This window comes from Galeopterus variegatus, unplaced genomic scaffold, assembly GCF_000696425.1.
Source record: "Galeopterus variegatus unplaced genomic scaffold, G_variegatus-3.0.2 Scaffold365, whole genome shotgun sequence".
NCBI classification, from domain to species: Eukaryota; Metazoa; Chordata; class Mammalia; order Dermoptera; family Cynocephalidae; genus Galeopterus; species Galeopterus variegatus.
The window spans coordinates 284,269-307,881 of record NW_007726476.1 but is presented as its reverse complement, the minus strand read 5'-3'; the positions used below and the strand labels follow the sequence as shown (position 1 = coordinate 307,881).

General features: G+C 37.8%; 1 protein-coding gene across 1 annotated transcript in view; it reads left to right on the top strand.

Annotated features, from left to right (window-relative positions):
- Nucleotides 1-23,613, top strand: part of DNAH14 (dynein, axonemal, heavy chain 14) — a 390,354-nt gene that overhangs the window by 358,411 nt on the left and 8,330 nt on the right. Inside the window, 7 exon segments of the mRNA XM_008567995.1 lie at nt 2,104-2,206; nt 5,694-5,921; nt 14,085-14,274; nt 15,960-16,146; nt 18,448-18,608; nt 19,858-20,054; nt 23,124-23,236. Coding sequence (XP_008566217.1) covers nt 2,104-2,206; nt 5,694-5,921; nt 14,085-14,274; nt 15,960-16,146; nt 18,448-18,608; nt 19,858-20,054; nt 23,124-23,236 — 1,179 coding nt within the window.

Below are 23,613 nucleotides of genomic sequence, written 5' to 3'. Positions count from 1 at the left end.
CTACAATATATGTAAACTTTAGAAGATGACACAATAATTTCTACCACTTCTTTCATTCATCAAAAAATATATATATTTATAGGGCATCTGCTATTTGCCAAGTATCATTCTAGACACTGGAGACACAACATGGAGCAGACAAACACCGTAGCAGCTTTTATGGAGTGTATTAAGGTAGAGAGAGATAATAGAATAGCAGATAGTGATGTGACGTTAAAAACATGGAAAGAAAGAAATGTTCCTCAGGACAAAGTTTCAGAGTTTTAGTAGTTAATGATACATTAAGAACATTCCATATAGAGTGTGATTAAAATATATTGTACTTCTTTATTAAATCAAGCCTTTAGATATTTAAGACTGCCACTCTTCCCACAGTGGGAGAGAAAAGTGTGAAGAAAAAAATATTCGTTAAATTTAGGAGTTAAAGACGTATGTTTATGGTTTATTGTTAGAAGGAAAAGGTAAGCTACAAATAATATGTACAATATAATACATTTGCTTAAAAATGAGAGAGAGAGAAGCAGAAAGATTTTTAAAAAGAGAAAAGTGTATTTAAACTTACTTAGGGGAATTACAGGTGATTTTTGTTTTTCTATCTCATTTTATGTTTAGGGTTTTTGCTTTTATTGCTTTGTTTTGTAAGTTTTTAAAAAATAATTTTAGACTTGCAGAAAAGTTGCAAGAACAGTACAAAAACTCCTCTCCACTCTACATTTCTGTTTTCCAGTTTTTAACATTTAGCCCATCATTTCTCTTCTATATATACATAATTTTTTTCTGAATCACTTGGAAGTAAATTGCAGACATGATACCACTTGACCTCTAAATACTTCAGTGTGCATTATTGATTACCTCACCAACAGAACTTAGTTATATTTAGCCAATTGCCCCAATAATATCTTTTATTGCAATTAAGACAAAAGTCCTAGTTCAGACTTTAATTCAGGATTTCTCATTGCATTCAGTTGTCATGTCTCATAAATCTCCTTTAATCTAGAACAGTTCCTCAGCCTGTCTTTATCTTTTATAACTTTAGTGTTTTTGAAAAATTCAAGCCAGTTATTTTGTAAAGTGTCCCTCAAGTTGGGTTTGTCTGATATTTTCTCATGATTAGATTAAGATTATGCAGAATTGCAGGAATACCACAGAAGTATTCTTCTCGATACATCATATCAAGAGGCATATATGTCAGTCTGTCTCACTATTGGTAATATCAACTTATCATTTGATTAAAGTGGTAGCTGCCACTGTGGGAACTTTCACACCATGTATGTATGTATATATATATCTCTCAAACTTTCACCTGCTAGTTTTAAAATTCATTGATAATTTCTTTTTTTTTTTTTTTTTTTTTTCCTTTTGGTTTTTTCGTGTCCGGCAACGGATCGCAACCCTCAGTGTCACACCCGTACTGGACCGGGACCAGCAACGGGATCGCAACCCTCCGTGTTGCTCCCACACCTCGCTCAGCCAGTGAGCGGGAACCGGTCTGTATGTGGGATCCGAACCCTCGGCGGGAGCGCCACCGCGCTCCCAAGTGGCGCACTGTAGCAGTGCGCCACCGGGCCGGCCTTCATTGATAATTTTTGACTGAACGATTACTATATATGCTGTTTGCCAAATGGTGGCTTCATAACTCCACAATTCCTCTAATTCCTTTAAAGATGTTCTGCTAAAGGATGGGCTTTTCCTTCTCTCCCATCTATTGATTCATTCATTTATAGCAGTCTGGACTAATCAATTACTGTTTTACTCAATGGATTATAATCTGTTACTATCATTGCTTATTTTGATGTTCAGTTGTGTCAGATTTGACCAGTGAATCTCGTTTTGTTCTTAATTTTCCATTTTTTCCAGGTTTCTTGCAGTGAATGTATATCACTTTTTGTTCGTAAAGGAGGGTAAGCTACTTTTTAAAAATGGGAATTGATGTGTCTTGTGCAAATGCTTGTACACCATAAAAGTTCTTTTTTATAATAATATCTTCAGTATTAAAATAGTTTGTAAGGTCACTTCAGACATTGAAATGCTATGATTCTAAAAACATGTTGGTTTTGTTCAAATTTTTCACATTAAAATATTTATAATTTTTTTATTTTGCAGATTTAATAGTCCAGATGTGACAATAGACCCTGAGTTCAGGCTCTGGTTAAGCACAAAAACAGACAGTTCTTTCCCAGTTCCAATCCTTAAAAGGGGTTTAAAGGTAAGAGCAAAGCATAACACATTCTAGTATTGACTGAGGAACTCTGTTTGAACATACATCATTTTGCATTTATAATTCTGAATTAAGAAGAGAGTGCTCGTTCTGGAATGCTAAATGTCGGCTTTGTGCTCAGCTCCATACGGGACCAGGAAGGATACTGAAGTAGTAGATAAGATTCCTGCTTTCAAGCAATTCACAATTTAGATGTTTGTTTTCTCAAACAGGGATGCTTCCAATTGATATAAGCCGAAATATACAATTTGCATCTTTTTCCTGCCCTTCTCTTCTCTAGCTTTGTCTTATTTATGCTCCTCTTAACTGTTTTATTCTTTAATTAAAGTTCTCTAGCTTTGTCTTATTTATGCTCCTCTTAACTGTTTTATTCTTTAATTAAAGTTCATTATTTCCAGAGTTCATTAATTCTCTGGAAAGGGTCTGGCAGGAAGCACGTTGAAACTATTTACTAAAAGGCCCTAATTAAGGATTATCTGTGACTTCTACTTATATCCACCATTGAGGTTGAATAAATCTGAGACTCAGTCAATTCTGTTAAACAAATGTTCAGCTGACCGGAAGGTGGAGTCCTGATAGCAGAGAAGACTGACCAATGGCATAGGCAGAATGCTGTGCCAGACACACCTACAGCTTTAACAGAACTGGGATGGGGTGGAGGAAGTCAGGTGGACAGAGTCCTGATCCAGCCTGAGAATAAATCAGATTCACCCCTGGAAAACTAAAAAATGTCTCCCTGTCACACTGTTCCCTGAACCTTCCCGATCTCCTCTACATATCTACCCAAACTGACAGTACTGAACCGCTTCCCAACAACCCTGCTCCTGGAGCAGACAGAACATGGAGAAATCCACAGCTCTTAATCTAAAACTCAAGCTATTCCGTTTATCTGCCAGAGCCTGGCATATTATGATCTCAGACAGCCTTTTATCTTTGGCCAGGAGTGGAGGATTTGGGAGGTGGAAGTAGCAAGGTCAGAGGAATGAAGGGTGGCAGAAAGGGACAGAAATAGAGCTCCAAGGGACATTTCACCTTCAGAAATTCATTGATCTAATCCAACTTTTAAGTCTTCATCTATGTTAGTGTTTTTAATGTAGTTATAATTAGTGCATACATAAAACAACGGGATTTTTTCATGTACCATTATCTATACAGAGATAATAATTTTCTTAACTTACAAATAAGGGCACCTACAAATAGTTAAGGAAAACATTAAAATCCCATAAAAATGGGCAAAGAACATGAGGTCAATAAACATATGAAAAAATAAAACTTTAGCATCTAGACGTCAGAGAAATGCAAATCAAAACAATGAGATACTTTGATAGCCCATCAAATTGGTAAAGACTAAAGGTAGTTGTGATATAGTTAGTGTTGTTAAGTATACTATGAAATAACTACTCTCAAATAGTGCTGACAAGGTAGTATCACAAAGATATTACTCCAGAAAGGAATGTATTTTGATAAATATATATACACACACGCACACATTTTCGAGTGTGTGTGTGTGTGTGTGTATATATATATGCACACATACACATACATATATATATAGTATTTTAAATTTTTATTCAATTTGACCAAGTGACCCACTTCTAGAAAAAAGGCAAATGAATTAGGGTGAATTTATGTAATATGAAATAGTATGCTGTCACTAAAAACCAGATCTCTCTCTTTCCCCTGCAAATATAGTTCCTTAAGGAAGTGGGCAGACATGAGAAACATGAGAAGGAGGTTTCTTTTTCTTTTTTTTTTTCTTTTGACATAGTAAGTGTTTAATTTGATGAATTTTTATAAATTATATACACACATTGTCCACCACTTCAGTCAAGACACAGGATATTTCCATCAATCCAGGAAGTCCCCTGAGAAGGAGTTCTTGAAAGAATCAGTCATAGCAGTTGGAAAACAATATTCTGTGAATATTTCTCATTTCTGCACAGCCAGGGCTTTCTGAGCAAAGATTGCTGGCCACCTACATAAAAGGATGTTTAAAAAGCAAATATGCCTTGGAAAACAGAGAATCTCTCTCCTCTACTGTGCACTTTCCAGGGCCATTTTGTCACATTCTAAGGGTGAAAGACCCTGAGAAGCTTGTCTTCTTTCTCCTGGGCCACTTACTTCAGTTCTAAGGGTAATAAAACTCAAAGCCATTTGCTTACACCCCAGTGGTTATAAAAATCTAGAGACTTCTTCCTCTTCCCCAAAGAGAGGATGTTTACATTACAAAGCAAAAGTCTCTCTCTCTCTCTCTAGGGCCATTTGCTCACATTCTAAGGGTGAAAGACCCTGAGAAGCTTGTCTTCTCTCTCCTGGGCCACTTACTTCAGTTCTAAGGGTAATAAAACTCAAAGCCATTTGCTTACACCCCAGTGGTTATAAAAATCTAGAGACCTCTTCCTCTTCCCCAAAGAGAGGATGTTTACATTACAAAGCAAAAGTCTCTCTCTCTCTCTCTCTCTCTCTCTGAGCAGGGATTGCTATGCCAACCATGCTATATAAGCTCAATTTTCCTAATTTGAATCCCTTTCCTGTGGTACAAACCCTGCTCTACACACGCAGAATACCTCTGGCCCTCACTGCATCACCCTGTGGGGTACTGGAGCATGGGGGGAAACTGACGCAAGCTGCTCTTTGTGTAGTTGATCAGTCTGATCCCTGATCTAGAAATCTCATGTTCATGTATGCACATACATCTATGTACCATATATACGTATCTGCACAATTTTTATATATGATATACATAGTAGAATAACTCTAGATTTTTGATTTGCCAATGAATCTTGAAAATGGTTACATTCTTAGCTTTATGTGTGTGTGTGTGTGTGGGTGGGTGGGTGGGTGTGTGTGCACAAACTGTGCAAGTAGAGTACCATTTCAAACCTTTCAGCTTCAGGCTTAACAGCCATGCTCTCAAAAAGGCCCTCCAATTGATTCCCTCCACACCTCACCCCCAGTCTCACATCACTTCAATTATCCTGGTTAAGAAGTCAACCAAATGGATTTTAAATGCAAGCAAAACAATTTAGTAACACACCAAATTAGTCGTTTTCCTCTTTAATAACAGTGATGACTAGATGCTTTTGCTGGTTCAGTTAGTGATGTTTCCTATGATTTGGCACCCCTGCATCTGTTACCTTGCTGAGACTGTGCAGCCCTGATTCTAGGAAAAGTTACAAACTCTTTCTTGTCAAACTTCATGTTATGCTCCCCAAACCCTACATGGGAGCAAACAGAAGTGCTTTTAATCACAATGTTATAAAATATAAATTGGAACAATAAAGAAAATCTGAGACAATCCTTTTACAGAAATTTTCAAATGGCAAAAGAAAAGCACAAGGTTTTCCATTTGCCAATGAATCTTGAAAATGGTTACATTCTTAACTAGTTCCCTGCTATACAAAGAAGAATCCCTGCTAGACCCTGTGCCTGCATTTGTCCTCATGTGCCATTTTTACTTACATTTGTTTTAAAGATTGCCATGGAGTCTCCCCAGGGATTGAAAAGTAATTTACTTCAGACGTTTGGATATAGGTGGAGTGGAGAGGTAACAGAAGAGATATTTGAAAACCCTGACTGTGGACAATGGTGGAAAAAACTTTTATTCAGCCTATGTTTTTTCAATGCTGTGATCAATGAACGAAAAAATTATGGAATATTGGGCTGGAATATTGCTTATAAATTTAGTTCTTCAGACTTGGAGGTAAGTGCGGTCTCTTCAAAACAAACGATAACAAATAAATGACAATAAAATACAAGTTGAGGGCTTGCCAGGTAGCTCAGTTGTTTAGACAGCCTTATAATGATAAGGTCACGGGTTCACATCCCCTTACTGGCCAGCCACCAAAACAAACAAATAAACAAGATACAAATTGAGAGCCTACTACGATCTACAAAAATACTAAGTGTTTTACGTGGTGGTAAGAAAATGAACTCTCTAACTAGGCAGTAAGGACTAATATTTTAAAACACGGACTTTGAAAATAGCTTTTCTATAATTGAATTACAGCTCCACCACTTGTAGCTATACAAGTATTTTATCTATTGGGCAGGCTAATTTACCTCTCTGGGTTTTAAGTGTCGTTGGCCAAAAAAAGCAGGGTGGGGGTGAACAAAAGTCAGTACCTACTCCAAAGGATCATTATATGATGCAAACTATTTAATATAAGAAAAGCGCTTAGAACAGTGCCTGACACATACAAATCACTATTAAAATGTTTGTTAGTGTTATTCATTTAAAGCAAGACAGATTACATTGACCCATCATGGGGGGGGGGAAAGTTTAGCTCAATAGTCTTTCTTTACTATTCTCTATGTAGAACGTTCCATTTGTGCTTTATTGAAGGGTGTTTTCTTTATTGCCTAAAGTAGATGAGAGATAGCACCTGCTTAAATTTTTCCCAGGTTAATTTTCTTGTAATTATGCTTTCAGTGCAGAACATTGCACCCTTGATTACTCATTCATTTATATGTTAGAGTAGATTTTTCAAAAACTTAATTCTGCCTCTGGATATTTATCACCTAGACCCACCTTAGATGGGTAACCTTGTATGTTTTCTATATGGCTTCATTAAGTTTTTCAGTTTCACAAGAGGCGGTCATACTCACTGCAAGCTCAACTGGCTTTCTGAATATATGCTTCTGTACCTAACCAGGAACATAACATAAAAGAGCTGCATTTTGAATATTTGCCAAGAAATATTCAAGCACACGTCTACCCAAACCTAATTCAAAGCTCAATCAGAAGGCAAATGATATATTGGGGAAAACACTTGCACCTCATATTAGACACTTTGGTAGAGAAATAATTGATATCTACTTTTTATTGGTGTAAAGAAATGAATTCAAGGAAAGGAAAAGAAGTGTTTATTGGGAACAGTATAATGTCTAAATTAACAAAGAAGTAAAAGGAAAATAAATAACAATTTGATCAAACTATCAAAAATAAGATAAGAGGGAAGGAAAGAAACAACAAAGTAAAATAAATAGTAACATAAAGCAATATGAAAGGAATATTATCAGTCATTTATGTTAAGCGTAAATAAACTGCACTCCCTCTTAAAAAACAAGACTATTAAATTGAGTTACAAAACAAAACCCAGATATAGGCAGTTTATAAGAACAACACTTAAATTAATGGAAAAAGATTGATACTACAAAGAAAATAAAAACAGAAAAAAACAGGACTGGCAATATTAATTTCAAGGAAAATGTAATTTAAGCTGAAATAGGAGAGAGAAGCAATTTATGAAGAATATATAACAGTCATGAAAATAGTATGTACAGAGTGCTTACTCTCAGGCATGGTTTGAAATTCATTTGGAGTAGGCGTAATTAAACCTCACAACAACCCTATAAAGAAGGTAGTATTATCCTTATTTTTTAGTTGCAGTATAGAGAGGTTAAGTAGCTTGCCTAATTAGTCAGGAGAACAGACATAATTCAAACATGGGCAGTCTGGCTTCTGAGTTTGTGCTCTCAGTCACACACTATATGGCCTCTATATTCATCATACAATCGCATACCGTGGCATATATATATACACATATAATGTGTGTATATGCACACACATACATACATGCACATATGTGTATGTATGTATATGTAATTACTGTGGGAAATTTCAGAAAACCTCCATCAGAATTGGACAGCTCTAGTAAGCAAAAATAAGACAAAAATAGAATAATTTAGTCAACAAACCTGATTAACAGATATATGTAGAGTCTAACATCCTTCCAATAGAGGATGCATATTTTTTCAGATATTTAAGGAAATTTTACAAAACTCAATAGAAATGAGACTACATCATACCAAAAATGACATGACAGTACAAAACCTATGCTTAGGGGAAAAAAATACACACACACACACACACACACACACACACACACACACATATATGGCCTGAAATGCCTTCATTATTTAAAAAAATACAGGCAATGAATATTCATCATAAGGAATAAGAAAAAAAGGAACTAAAAGAAATAAGGACTGCTTCAATATATGGCCTGAAATGCCTTCATTATTTAAAAAAATACAGGAAATGAATATTCATCATAAGGAATAAGAAAAAAAGGAACTAAAAGAAATAAGGACTGCTTCAAGATGGCTGACCAGAGGTGCCCAGCTGTCACCTCTGACACAAAAAAATTTCAAAACAACAGACAGATAATCACACACTGAAGAGGGTGTCTAGGAAAAAACACCAGAATTCAAAAAAATACTGAACATGATCCCCTGAGGCTCAGCTTAGAAAGGCAAGTGAAGCACCCAACCAGGATCATCTCTGAGCCAGGAGAGACTTCTTACTGTGGGGAAAAGACTAGCAAAAAAAAAAAAAGCCCTAAAATCTACACTCCCATCCTGGACACCTGCATTTCTAGCTGCAAGAGAGCTGTATAGCACTTGCAGACCATGAGCCCAGTGTGGGGAGCTTCTTGGAGCCCATGTGACTGCATTAATCCAGAGAGGGAATTCACACTGAGCACCCCTATCCCCCAGGCCCCAGGCTGCAGCAGCATGTCAGCATTTTGGAAACAGAGCCAATACCAGAGTGCATTTTTCCCTGGGGCCCAATAGCCCTGGCATCTCCACATCCCTAAAGCACCCTCATTACACCATGACTCGTGCACCCAAACCCGTATGATGTCTTGCACCCCTTGGAACAAGTGATCCAGCACAGTGATGAGGCCACCTCCAAGACAAAGGCAGCCAATATTAGCACTTTTCCAGAGTCTCTGAGAACCAACTGATTGGGGCCATCTGCTACTGCCCACAGCTCTGGTCTCTTCAATCAAGAACCCACCCACCTCTCCAGGGGCACATAGTCCCATTTGTAGCTCCAGCAAACCCACCCAAAGCCAAGAAGCTGCAGAGCACCCCAGTGTCTCTCTGGGGTACAGGGTCCTGCCCATGACCCCAGTGACATTGCCCAGAGTGACCCACTCCAGCTGAGGAGCTCAGAGCACCCCAGCATCCCTGGAGGCACAGGGTTTGGCCCACAACCCCACTGACCTTACCTGGAGTGGCTCACTCCAGCTGAGGAGCTGCAGAGCACCCCAGTGCTTCTCCCAGGAGTTTGCAGTCCCACCCATTTCCCCAGCAACCCCACCCACATTAGCAGAAGAACAGCTGATTGCCACAGCATTTCTCCTGGAACCTCAAAGTCCCAACATTGACCCCAGCAATTCCATCCAGGTTTGCCAACTTTGGCTGAAGATTCACTGAGTGCACTGGCCCATCTCCCAGAAGATCGAGGTTCCACCTACAGTGTGAGCAACTCCACTCAGTGTCACCCACTCCAGAGTGCACCCCAGTGCCTAGGCCACAAAGGCACTCATACACAACCTCAATGAATATACAAAGAATTCACATAGAGACTACACTACTGTGCTCGCAGTGTGAGCAACTCCACTCAGTGTCACCCACTCCAGAGTGCACCCCAGTGCCTAGGCCACAAAGACACTCATACACAACCTCAATGAATATACAAAGAATTCACATAGAGACTACACTACTGTGCTCACCCATAATCAAAATTAAATAACCCCACCCAACTGGCACTACAGAACACATCTACAGAAAAGAGTCTCTCCCTTCAAAAGCTATGCTAAAAAAGTAGAAGTGACTATTCTGTTTTGTTGATACCCAGACACCAATATAGGGATACAAGAAACATGAAAAAAACAAGAAAACATGACAACCCCAAAAGAATACAATAATTCTCCAGTACTAGATTCCAAAGAAAAAGAAATCTATGAAATACATGAAATGGAATTCCAAATAGTAATCTTAAGGAAATTCAGTGAACATAATGAAATCAGAAAAGCAATTTATGATCTGAAGGGGAAATTCAACAAAGAGAGAGATACCATTTAAAAAATCAAGCAGAAATCCTGAAATTGAAGAATTCATTAAATAAAATAAAAAATACAACCAAGAACTTAAGCAACAGGCTAGGTCAAGGAGAAGAAAGAATTTCTGAACTTGAAGACAGATCTTTTGAAATAACCTAGTCAGAGGGGGAAAAAAAGAAAAGAATAGAAGAAAGAATTAAAAAGAATGAAAAAAGCCTATGAGATCTATGGAACAACTTTAAGTATACAAACATCTGTATTATGGGTGTTCCAGAAGGGGAAGAGAAGGGAAAAGATATCAAAAAATCTATGGAACAAAATAGTAGCTGAAAATTTCCAGGATATTGGGATATAGACTTGCAGAAACATGAAGCTCAAAGATCCCCAAATAGATTCAACCCAAAAAACTCCTCTGTGAGACAAATTGCAGTGAAATTGTCAAAAGTTAAGACAAAGGAAGGATTCTAAAAACAGAAGGAGAAAAGTGTCAAGTCACCTATAAGGGAATTCCCATTAGGCTAACGGTAGATTTCTCAGCAGAAACCTTACAGACCAGGAGAGAGTCAGATGATATATTCAAAGTGCTGCAAGAGAAAGACTACCAAGAATACTATACCCAGCAAAGGTATCCTTCAGAAATGAAGGAAAAGTAGTGTCTTTCCCAGACAAACAAAAACTATGGGAATTCAGTACCACTAGACCAGCCCTAATGGAAATCCTTAATGGAGTCCTACATCTGGAAGCTAAAGAATAATAACTATGATCATAAATACACAATGAAGAATAAAACACACTGGTAGAGCAGATTCACAAATGAGAAAGAGAAAGAAATTATATCTTATCACTACAAAAAAACACCAAATAGCAAAGACAAACAATAAAAGAGTAAGGAAGAAGCAACGGATTTATAAAACAACCATAAAAAATTAACAAAATGTCAGGAGTAAGGCAACATCTCTCAGTAACAACCTTGAATATAAGTGGACTAAATTCACCACTTAAAAAATATAGAAAGGAACAAAGTATTTATAAAACAATCACAAAACAATTAAAATATCAGGACAAAGGCAATATCTTCCAATAACAACCTTAAATGTAAAAGGATTAAATTCCCCATTTAAAAGATATAGACTGGTGAATGGATTTTTTAAAAAGACCCAACTATATGCTGCCTACAAGAAACTCACTTCACCTGTAAAGACACACATAGACTAAAAGTGAAGAGATGGAAAAATATATTCTATGCAAATGGAAACCAAATATGAATAGGAGTAGCTATACTTCTATTGGAGAAAATAAACTACACAAAACCCTGAGCAAAAAAATAAATAAAACTAGAGGCATTACACTACCTGACCTAAAATTATACTACAAAGCTATAGTAACCAAAACAGCATGGTACTGACATAAAATAGACACTTGGACCAATGGAACAGACTAAAGAACACAGAAATCAACCCACATACTTAAAGCCAACTGATCTTCAGCGAAAGCACCAAGAACATACACTAGGGAAAAGATGGCCTCATCAATAAAAGGTGCTGGGAAAACTGGACCTCTATAAGAAGAAGAATGAAACTAGACCCATACCTCACCATATACCAAAATCAACTCAAAATGGATTAAAGATTTAAATACAAGAGCCAGAACTATAAAACTCCTAAAAGAAAATAGGGGAAACACTTCAGGAAGTAGAGCTGGGCAAAGGCTTTATGAATAAGATCCCAAAAACACAGACAGCAAAAGAAAAAACAAACAAGTGGGGTTATATTAAACTAAAAAAATTCTGCACATTAAAAGAAACAATTAGCAGAACAAAAAAACAACTTACAGAATGGAAGAAAATATTTGTAAACCATGCATCTGACAAGGGATAAAAATCCATCATGTACAAGGAACTCAAACAACTGAACAGTAAAAAAAAAAACAAGTAACCTGATTAAGAAATGGGCAAAGGAGCTGAATAGGCATTTCTCAAAGGAAGACATACAAATGGCCAACAGACACATGAAGAAATGCTCAACATCACTGAACATCAGGGAAATGCAAATCAAAGCCACACTGAAATATCATCTCACCCCAGTTAGACTGGCTATTATCAAAAAGACAAGTAATAACACTTGCTGGCAAGGATGCAGAGAAAGGGGAACCCTCCTACACTGTTGGTGGGACTGTAAATTAGTGCCGCCATATGGAAACAGTATGGAGCTTCCTCAAACAACTACAGATAGCACTGCCATACCATCCGGCAATCTCACTGCTGGGTATATACTCAGAGGAACAGAAATCATCATATCGAAGGGATACCTGCACTCGCATGTTTATCACAGCTCTATTTACAATAGCTGAGAGTTGTAACCAACCTAAAAGTCCATCAACAGATGACTGGATAAGGAAAATATGGTATATATACACAACAGAATACTACTCTGCCGTAAAAAAGATTGAAATTCTGCCATTCGCAACATGGATGAACTTAGAGAAAATTATGTTAAGTGAGATAAGCCAGGCACAGAAAGAGAAATACCATATGTCCTCACTCATAGGTGAGAATTTAAAAAATAAATAAATTTAAAAAGTAAGAAAGAAAAAAATAACAATCACAATAATTCATTGAGCTTTCAAAATGAGAAAACAGAACTGAGGCCACCAGAGGTAAGAAAGGGGTAGAGAGAAGGGGGTTAGCAAGAAATTGGTAAAGGGCCACACAAAATAATTACATTGTGTAATGTTGAACCTACTCATTATCCTGATTTGAGTATCACATAATGCATACAGGTATCAATATTCAGTGCTGTACCACACAGATATGTACAATCAATTATGTTTCAGTTAAAAAAAAAAAAAAAGGGAATATTGGCAGTACTGGCCATCCAGCTGGAAGAAAATTACTGAGCCCTTTATCTCATATCATATATAAAAGTAAATTCCAAACTGGAATAAAATTTAAACAATACAAGTCTTTAAAAATAAATCTAGGAGATTACATGTACAATCTTGGAGTTGGGAACAACTTAACCAAAATTAGAAACCCAGAACCATAAAAGAAAAGATGGACAATATTTGATTATAGAAATATTTGTGTGGTAAATGGTGACAAAGTAAAGCCAATAGACAAATAAAAGACTTAGAATAATATTTGCAATGCAGATGACTGACAAAAAGTATAATATACAAAGAGCTCTTACACATTAATAAGAAAAAGACAAATAATCCAAAGGGAAAATATGCAACAGACGATCAAATCTAAGTGACTAATAGACATAAGAAAAGATACTCAAAATAGCCAGTACCAGGTGAAATACAAATTAAACTAACAGCAAAGTGCCATCCATCAGACTGGCAAAAATCAAATAGAGAATCACTTCCCACTGGAGGCATGGAAGAGAGAACAGTGACAAAGAATTATCTCACACACTGTCAATGGAAAGACGAATTGTTACAGCCACTGAACAAAGACAGCCAAGATATATCATCCTGTTGCAGTGTGTATGCTAAATTAGCATTTGTGGAAGAAGACAGGAAAACAGAAAGAAAGGTAAAAAGAGGGAGAGAAGGAGAGATAAGAGATAGTTGAAAGACAGGAAGAGAGGAGGCAAGTAAAGGAGGGAAAGACAAAGGAATGAAGTCAACTGATGTGCATGTAATTAGATAGCATGTCTGCATAAGAACACCTGAGGAATTGCTATCAACGGTGACCTCAAGGGAGGGAATCTGGTGGCTAGAGTAAGGGGTGGAAGAAAACTTAATTTCCCTGTTTATACTTTCGTATCTTTTCAATTCAGTACCATATGCTTGTTTTGTCTATTCAAAGAAGTAATAGTTCATTGTTCAACAACAGCAAAAAAGTCTTAGTGGATAAGTGTATCTCCTAATATTTTTCTTCTTCTTGCTGTTTCCATATTTTTTAAAAGAGAAGATATATGTAGCTGTTTGAGAGTTTATATTAAGACATCAGAGTAAGCTGAAAACTCATACAGAAATAATAAAGACTAATGGGTTTTCTAAAGGTTGCCATAAAGGTGTTGGGAAATGTCCTGAAGGCACAGTCCAGTATTCCTTGGCCAGCACTGCGCTACCTGATCGGGGAAGTGACTTACGGAGGCCGGGTGACTGATAACTGGGACAAGCGATGCTTGAAGACCCTTCTCTACAAATTTTGTAATCCTGAAGTGCTAAAAGATGGCTTCAGTTTCTCTAGTAATGAGGTAAGAAATAAATTTCTCTTTTTACATTGTCCTGTTATTTGTAACTAAACATTGCTGCATTATTGCAAATATGTATTTAAGTAAATTTTAATGTTTACTTTTAATGGTTTTTATTAACTTGCAAGATTACGGAAGTAATTTACCCATTGCTTTATTAAATACAACATTATGCAGGGCAGTAAATAAAAAGAATGATAAAATAATGGTTCATGCCTTCTGAGAACCTAGAAAATAAAGTACAAAGCACAAGGAAGCAGAAGTTAACATTTATAGATCACTATTTGATGCCGGTCAATTTATCTGAGTTTCTAATTTAATGCATGTAGAGTAGACGTTAGACCCAGTTAACAGGTAAGGAAACCGAGGTTCACAGGGTGCAAGCACATACAACCAGGTAAGTAAGCAGCAAGTAAAGCAACTAGGTAAGAAGGAAGCAGGGTTGAGATTCAAGATAAAATTCCCCATCTTCTCTTGTCCTCTACCCACTCTTCTCCCCCACTTAGTTTCTGTCCTCCATCCATGCCTCCACCTCTGTGGAGCAGAAAACTCCAGGTAGCTAGCAGAGGAGAAATTCTGCAGACCTCTGACACTGGAGTGTGGAGGATGAGACTTGACATAAATTTTGACAGATGTAAATTTGGATGAGAGAGGTGAATAGAAGATGAAAGGAAAGAAGACACCTTGTAGGTGACCATCGTGAGTTGGGAATGAACCTGATATAACCAAGGGAAACAGAGGTCACACCCAGGTTGTCTGTCCAGGGTCGTGAGAGTATGGATAGACAGACAAAATGATAAAAGTGACATTTTAGAGAGATTCATTTGTAAGGCACCTATAGAATGGATAGGAACAGTCTATGTTGATGACCCTGAGTCAACAAGAATACATTAAATTTAGAGGCTCGAATCAGCCCTTAAAATAAAATTACCCTTGAAAATCCTTTACATTGACCAAAAAGTAGTGTGCATGGTTTTTATGTTAACTATACATAAACGAATATGTAGACAGTGACATACAGCATTCAACTGCATTGGGAGAATCATATCAGATGACAGAAATGGGTTCAGAAATCATATATTTCAATGCTTTAGTTGCTTTAAAACACTGGAATTTTCGGCTTGCCAGCTCTTCCTGTTCTTTGAAATAATCTTAGCTTTTTCTGCAGATAATTTTTTTTATCAGACTCTGTTATCTCATGTTTTCCTGTGGCCCTCATTAATTTCTCAGTGTTTTCCTTGAGGAAATCAAGAGTCACCACCACCCACTTTCCTCACCACACAAACAATGTATTTTCCTTCTTCGTCAGTGGTCACTTATTCTTAAGATCATTCTCACATTTCTACTAAAATGTAAAATGATCTGTTCAAGCTTTATTGCATCTGTTATCTATAGGTATATTTCACTGAGGCAATGGATGGTCAGAATCATCCTAGACTGCCTTTAAAGTTTTTTTTTTTCTTTCTGTCTTGTCCCAACAAGGAAATTATATGTGCATGTCATATGCACTTTACAATACACTACACTTTTGACAGAGTGTCTAGAATATACCACATACAAATAAGAAGAGCCTTCTGTATAAAATCTCTTGGGAAATATTGTCTTCATGCATTATGAGAGTAGGTATCTCACTCAGTCAAAAACTAACAAAGTGGTTAAATTTTCAGATATGTCAGCCAGTGCCAAAATCTGCAAGCATAAAGGACTGCATAGATATTATCAAGTCCTTACCTGACGATGACCCTCCCGAGGTTTTAGGAATACACCCTGAGGCCACAAGGAGCTGCAAGGAGACCCAGAGCCAGAAGTTCATTGAAAGTCTCATTGCCATGCAACCAAGAACGACCACTGCCAACTTCATGATCAGGTAAGAACTCACTAGAAAATATTATTAGTAGAAAATTATGAAATAGTCATTTGAGGAGATATAGTATAGGACTTGTAGAAAGTATAGCCTACCTGGTAGAAAAATGAAATCCTCCAAATGACACAGAAGCAAGTATACACACGCACACACATATACATTCACACACACACGTAATTACCAAGCATACAGTAGTTACCCGATAAATCTTTGTTGAATAAGTGGCTGACTTGTACCTGGTGAGTAATATATTTTAAATGAATTTGTTTAAATGTGAAATGTGCATATTTACCTCTATAGAACAAGAAAAGATAACCATCAAAAAAGGTAAAAGGTCAATGTGGTCAAGAGGAGCTAGCCCTGCATTTAGAGGCCTGTGTGGATTTATACCTCTGTTAGCTCTGGGCTGGCCCGTGGCTCACTCGGGAGAGTGTGGTGCTGATTATGAATATTTAAAATACCAATGTGTATAGATTCCTTAACATGAAAATATTTTTACTATGCTTTTGATTCTGTTAAGACCATTTATTACCTAATTCTAGTCTTTCCAGAGTTGAAAGATGCTTACCAGTGACCGATTATATCACTTGCATGATTTGTGTGTTTGCCTTCTATTTGCTTGAGGTTGAAATAAACAAATATTTTAACCAAAACATGAATTGATTCTTGTTGGCAAAATTGATGGGATGCCCTGACCCTAGTTTATAGTTGTTGTTGAGATAATAACTCCATAATTCTATGAGGTGGTGGTCACTTTGCCATATCTGTAGATTCTAATAATACGTTACCTAATACATCTGTGTACTCACAGATTGGATTTTACATTTCTTTGGATCTTAGGATACATGTAAATTCTTCTCTTGTACCTCTAAAATCCTTAAACCCGTTGGAGTTCCGCACTCTCTTATAGTCTTCCTGTCTCTTCGGACCACACAACTCCAATTAAAATGATATCTGATTGAACTCTGGCTATAGCTTATAGCTTTGGCTGACTATTTGGTCATTTCTTCCAAGGTCATTCTACTGAGACAAAATAGAGATAATTGAACTCTCATTTCACTGACCGAACGAACTATCTGCTACATATAGGGAAAGTTGCACACATGGAGAAAGAAGAGTATCCGATTGGAAACCCCCAGGATGTCCCCAGAATGTCAGGTTGAATTTCCTGTAGACCCCGCACTTCCAAAGATTAGTTCCATACTGTCAGCATTGACCAATTACACCAGTAAGAGATGAGATTATCATAAGGGAATGCTTTTAATAAATATATCAAATACATTTATCAATGTCCCTTTGGTCATTTGGGGAGGCTGTGATGACCCCATTCAGGCTGCCTTCGCTCCAAACATGTTAGAAACTTCTCTGTGAGAATTGACTCAAAAGATCTGTCACATTCAATTTAATGCCCTCAGTGGTAGCAAATCTAAACCCTTTGAAGGTAAGTTTGATTTTTGACACCTTTTGACCTTTTGAATTATTTGAAGCCACTTCAGAGGAATTCTACTAAGAAACCCAACTTTAAAGTCAAAAACAAAGTGTGGTGACAAGGTAATGAAACAGATTAGCTCAGGTGATTTATAAACTGCCCAGAAAGCAACACTGCTGGACTAAATATGTAGTGGTATTTAGATGATCACTTGCTTTGAAGAATGACGTACATTCGGCTGTTTGAAACCAGGGGCATTGGTAGAAAGATCAGTCCCCACTAGTAAACAGAACAACACAGAGAGGGAACTCAAAAGAGCTGTGTCCCATTCCCCACACCTGGACTGACTGTCTGAGGAGGTCCTGTCACCTCCTCAGGCCCTACGTTCCTCATCTTTAAAAGGAGTCCACGAGCTCCCAAGCTCTAGTGTTTCTATGGTTTTACTTGGTATCACAACCTCACCCAGACCCAGTGTACATACACTGTCCTCTTGTTCCCACCCATGGAGTGTGTTATCAGGAAACCCTTTGTGTAACAGAGGAATTTGACAAGCACTTGAATATCCGACATGGCTGCTCTGTCTAGTTGCCTCTTCTTTTTCATTCAGTCTTGGTTTGCAGATGCATTTAGATGAATGTTTTACAAAGAAGTCCTAAGAAAAATTTTAAAATACCCATTTCCTTACAAATGTCTAAAGTGCATTAGACATTTTCTCACATGTAAAATCAAATGGACTTCTCCATGGTCTCGATATGATGTTCTGTATTACAGTTTTGTGGTTCTATGAAGCCGTGTTTACCTTCAGATGGGACTTATGCAGAGGGCCCTCCTGGATGAGACAGATCTGTATCTCGTTCTTTTGATTTCTTTTGCAGTCCTGAGCAGAGTAATGACGAACTGGTGATGGAAATTTTATCTAACACGCTAACACGGCTGCCACTGACAGTGGAGAAAGAAGAAAATGCTGGAACTCCAAGCACATTGAAGAACACCATGGCAAGCCCTATTTGGGAGTCTCTTTATAAAAATCTCCAAGGTGAGCTTGGGATATGGGTTTCTTCCCCTGACCTCAGCCTCCTCAGGAAAGGACTCTGGCCTCAGGAGGAAGGTAGAGAGGACAAAAAGTCCCACAGAAGTGAAAAGGCTGAGACAAGATGAAAAGCAAAATCTCCGCCTCCTTATGTCCCCAAGTTAGGAGATGGGGAGCGAGCACAGAAGAAAGTGATGCTATAGTTTGCGGGGAAAGGGAGTGCAGGGCCCTGAGACCAAAAGTGAAGAAATAATAAATGTAGCAAACCAGAAAGCAGCATCTGTGCTTGGGAGATTCTAAAGAGTGTCTAGGTTCCTGCCTCTCTGCCTTCTGGAACAGCATTTGGGGCAGTGAGGTCCAGATGGGCCCTCTAATGGGAGACCTTTTGACTCTGAAGAACTAAGGGGAGTACAGGCAGGCCCAAGGGAGACAGAGCAAGCCTTGTTGGGCAGGGCTGGTTCCAGGCCCAGCTGTGAGGGGCTAAATTGCTGTACGGTGGTCATTTTTCCTGTTACATTTTGTGGTGTTGTTTTTGTTGAAACATAATTGATTATACGTATTTGTGGGGAACAGAGTCCAGTTAAATTTTAACATCCATATTCTAACCTTTCACAAAAGTCTGTTTCAGAACCAAATGTTGACCAATAGTCTATCAAAATAGTGCTATTGTTGAGTCTTAATCAAGGGCCAGCAAATTAGGGCTCGTGGGCCAAATCCAGTCCACCATTTGGTTTTGTGCAACCTGCAAGCTAAAATGGTTGTTACATTTTTTAATGGTTAAAAAAATCAAAAAATGAATAATACTTTGTGACATAAATATCATATGAAATTAGGGCTGGCAGTTAGCTCAGTTGATTAGAGCAGAGTGTTATAACACCAAGGTTAAGGGTTCAGATCCCCATACTGGCCAGCTGCCAAAGAATGTTTAAAAATTTTTTTAAATTTTAAAATATACTATATGAAATTAGAATTTGAGTGCCCACAAATAGAGCTTTATAGGAATACAGCTACACTTATTCATTTACATATTGTCTATGGCTGCATTCACACTAGTAGGGGAGAGCTGAGTAGTTGTGATAAACAGTGTGGTCCACAAACTCCAAAATATTTGTTATCTGGCCTTCTACAGAAAATGTTTATTATCCCTTGGTCAAGACACATGAAATTCTTTTAACTTTCAAAGCCTACGTCCTTCCATGTAAAGCCTGTTTTTAATCTGTAAGATCCTGAAATTTTGTCTTGTTTTTAAATCCAGATCATGATCACCTTATCCATTGTGTCTTGCTAACCTTTTTGAGCCAAGAAATTGGACGATTTGATAAGTTATTATCTGTCATACATAATTCTTTGAAAGATCTTCAACGTGCTATAAAAGGAGAGATCGTCCTCACCCAAGAACTGGAGGAAATATATGACTCTTTTCTTAACACGAGAGTGCCTACACTGTGGCAGGTAAGCAGTTACTGTTCCCTATTACTTGCTTGCTTGAAATAAATGACCAGGTTCAAGGGAATGGCTAGGCTAACTATGGTACATTCACATGATAAGATATTACATAACCATTAAAAGATGTTGACATATTTTTGGTATGAGTATCTTTTTTTCTTGAAGCATAAATGATTATACATATTCATGGAGTACAAGTTAATTATCAGTAGTTGTGTACAATATGTGATGGTCAGATTAGGATAGTTAGCTCATTCATCATTACCATACATAATCATCCTTTGTGTCTGTTAAACAGTTTATCATTAATTTCTTGTTAATCCTTCTCCCCTCCCCCTCCCCCTTTCCACGTCTAATAACCACAGTTGTGTTCAGTATGAGTACATATTCACACAACCTTTTAGAGGGCAATTTGCTAATTCTAATTAAATAAATTTATCTTAGAGATGTTTATCACAGGACTGTTAAGAATAGCATAAAACTGAAAACTTGTATATCTATTAATAGGAATCTAGTTACATAAACTATAGTACATCCAAATAATGAGGTATGTGCTGATATGGAAAGATCTCCAAGAGGTATTGTTAAATTTTTTAAAGTTTTGGAAAACATGGTATTTTTAAGGATTATAAAAACATATATATATATATATATATATATATATATATATATATATACTTACATAAAACATATATTTATGTAGGCATATATATGCTTAGGAAAGCACATATGTTTTAGATTCAAGAAATCTAAATAAAAGTTTTAGAAGAAAAAGCACAAACAAGTGTTAACAGTGGTTACCTTATGTGAGGGAGACCTGAGGATCTTGTGTGTGGGGAAAAAGGCTTTAATTTTACATTTTATGTTTCATAGTATCTTATTGTGCTATTTTTTTTCATATTCTCATTTTTAATTAGTATAAAATATTAAATGTTTACAAAGACCATATGAGGGTAAAAAGCTCATGGAAAAATAGAATTAAAAGATAATATGAATCTTTCCATAGACCTCTTGAAGAACCCTTGTATAAACTTTTTCCAGTAATTGATTAAGTAATTAATCCAAACCAGGTTATTTAGACCAACCTCTCAATGAAAGCAAATAAAAATGCTCAATTAAAACAGTTTAACAGTACTAAGTGCATCATGAATTAACAGGTCAAAACTTAAAAGAAAACAAGAACACAAAAAGCTAGGTAGAGCACACCCAATGTGGGCAAAAGCCAATCCTAAGTGCCACCCAAGGTGGGGTGTCTGCTAAAAAAACACACATGCACCAAAGGAGTACAGCTTCATAGGAAAGGTGAGCCAGAGTGAATCCTGTCTGCCTCCTTTACCCTCCAGGGGTCTACAAGAGAGCATCGTCTTTGCATAGGGTGTGGAGAAACACAGGGTCGGGAGAAGGGTGGGATAAAAGAAAGGCTGTTCCTGAGCAGTGTAAACTGTAGCTGCCCCCTTTAATGAACTTGTAGCCCAAATTTGTGTAAATTACACTTAGGAAAAACAATCCCAAGGCCCCTCCACAAGAGGAAACTTTCAATCTAAGCCTCAGGGAATCCCACAAATATTTTGCAAGGGGAATAAATGATCAGTCAAAAATAGCCAAGCATACATAAAAACAAAGTACCATGAGTGAGAACCACAGCAAAAGTAAAAACAGTGCAAAGTGACCCCAAATACTTCAGATATTTGGATTATCACCCATAGATTACAACACAGAGCCCTTATTCTACAGATATGGAAACTGAGGAGCAGAGAGCCTTCATTACCTGCTGAGAAAGCTAACTAGTGAAAGAGCTGGGACTCACATCAGTGCAGTCAGGCTGAGAACATGGTCCAATGGGGATTCTATAAATACAGGTTCCCGTGCTGAGACAACTGCACACCCAACAGAGTAGCCAGAGCTGAGATCAGCCGGGTAGCAATGGATGATTAGGTAGGTAGTAGTGCCATTTAGAGCCAGCATGGACAGAAAGAGGTGCTGTTTGAGGAACAGATGACCACGTCGTGTTTTGGACGTGGAAAGTGTAAGGAGCTGGAGGGGCTCTCACGTGGAGCTGTGGGAAAGCAATCTGGTAAGAGTATGGGCTGCAAAGCAAGATTTTGGTATCATCAGCCTAGACAAGTAGTGGAAACCACCACCATGGGTTAGATCTGGGAGAGAAAACGTAAAGTAGGAAGAGAAGAGGGCTGAAGGGATTCAGGGCAACACCAGCCTGAAGGGAGGAAAGAAGAGGAGCCAGTGAGTGAGACCTAAGCAGAAGTAGTCAGAGAATTCAAGAGAAAGCCAGGATAGAGTGGAGACACAGAAGCCAAGGCAAGAGAGGAGGAGGAAGTAATCACCATAGTCAGAAGCTGCAGAGGAAACAGATAAGATGGTGGATCACAGATATAGAGAGCAGACGATCACTGCTGATTTGTCATGAAGACTCCAGAAGAGGGGACAGGAATCAATGAATCCTTCTCCAAGAAGCCTAACTATAAACCGAAGGAGAAGGAAGCTAGTGGGCTGCAAGGGCCCCATTCCCACCTTCTCGACAAACAAGTAGGACTGAGTGGTGGGTGGTTTGTGTGTTTAGATACAAGAGCATGTTAGTAAACAAAGGGATGGACCATGGAAAGCTGAATCCACAGAAGAAAGAGGAAATGTTCCAGAAGGGCTGTGCAGAGCACAGGGGCAGGGGTCCTCTTGACTCAGCACTGGAAGACGGCAGATGTGCATTTACAGAACTTGGTGTAGGGGAGGCCAGGAAGTTGAGGCTGCTCATACCTAATAGCATGTGAAGGTGACTCCCCCGAGAGGAGCAAGGGCTGAGGGAATGAAAGGATTTGAGAAGAGTGATGGAAGCTTCCAAGTGTTTTATCCAAAGCACTGTTAAGATAATGGTGTTTTGCCTTGGTAATAATCTCCAGACTTCTCATGATGTGCTTTCAGTTGGAAAATGACATCTTCCTGCTGAGTTATTTCTCCCTAGCAATTGAGCGTATCACCAAAGTTTGCAGAAATGTTCCTAATGATCCCAAAGACAAATCTTAAAAAGATCTTTAAAAAATGGCTGTCTCTGAATCCCAACAGAAACATGCCTACAAGTCAAGTAAGTCCCTGAGTTCCTGGATTAATGATCTCATCCAGCGATTGAATTTCTTCAATACCTGGGCTAAAATGGCCAACACTGCTATACATCATAGGTATGAATGAAAGCTACATTACGTTTCTTCCTTATTTTTGCTTAGAGCTTAACAGTTTACTGCATAATTTCACATGCAGGGTTCTTTGGGTCCTCAAAGTAACATGGAATTAAGCAAGGGAAAGGGACTCTTATCTTCCATTTAGGATGAGGAAATGGAGACTAAGAAGTTGAGAGTCTCGTCCAAGGTCACTCCACTCTAAGAGACAGAGATACATCTAGAACCTAGTACGTTTCTCTTCCCATTATTTTACATTGTGTCCTGAGGAGCCAGCAGGGGGAAATACGAAAGGAAAGTGTCAGTAACGTGTAGTTGTGTTTTTTTTTTTTTTTTTTTTTTTTTTTTTTGGGGTTTTTTTAAAATATAATTTTTAAAAG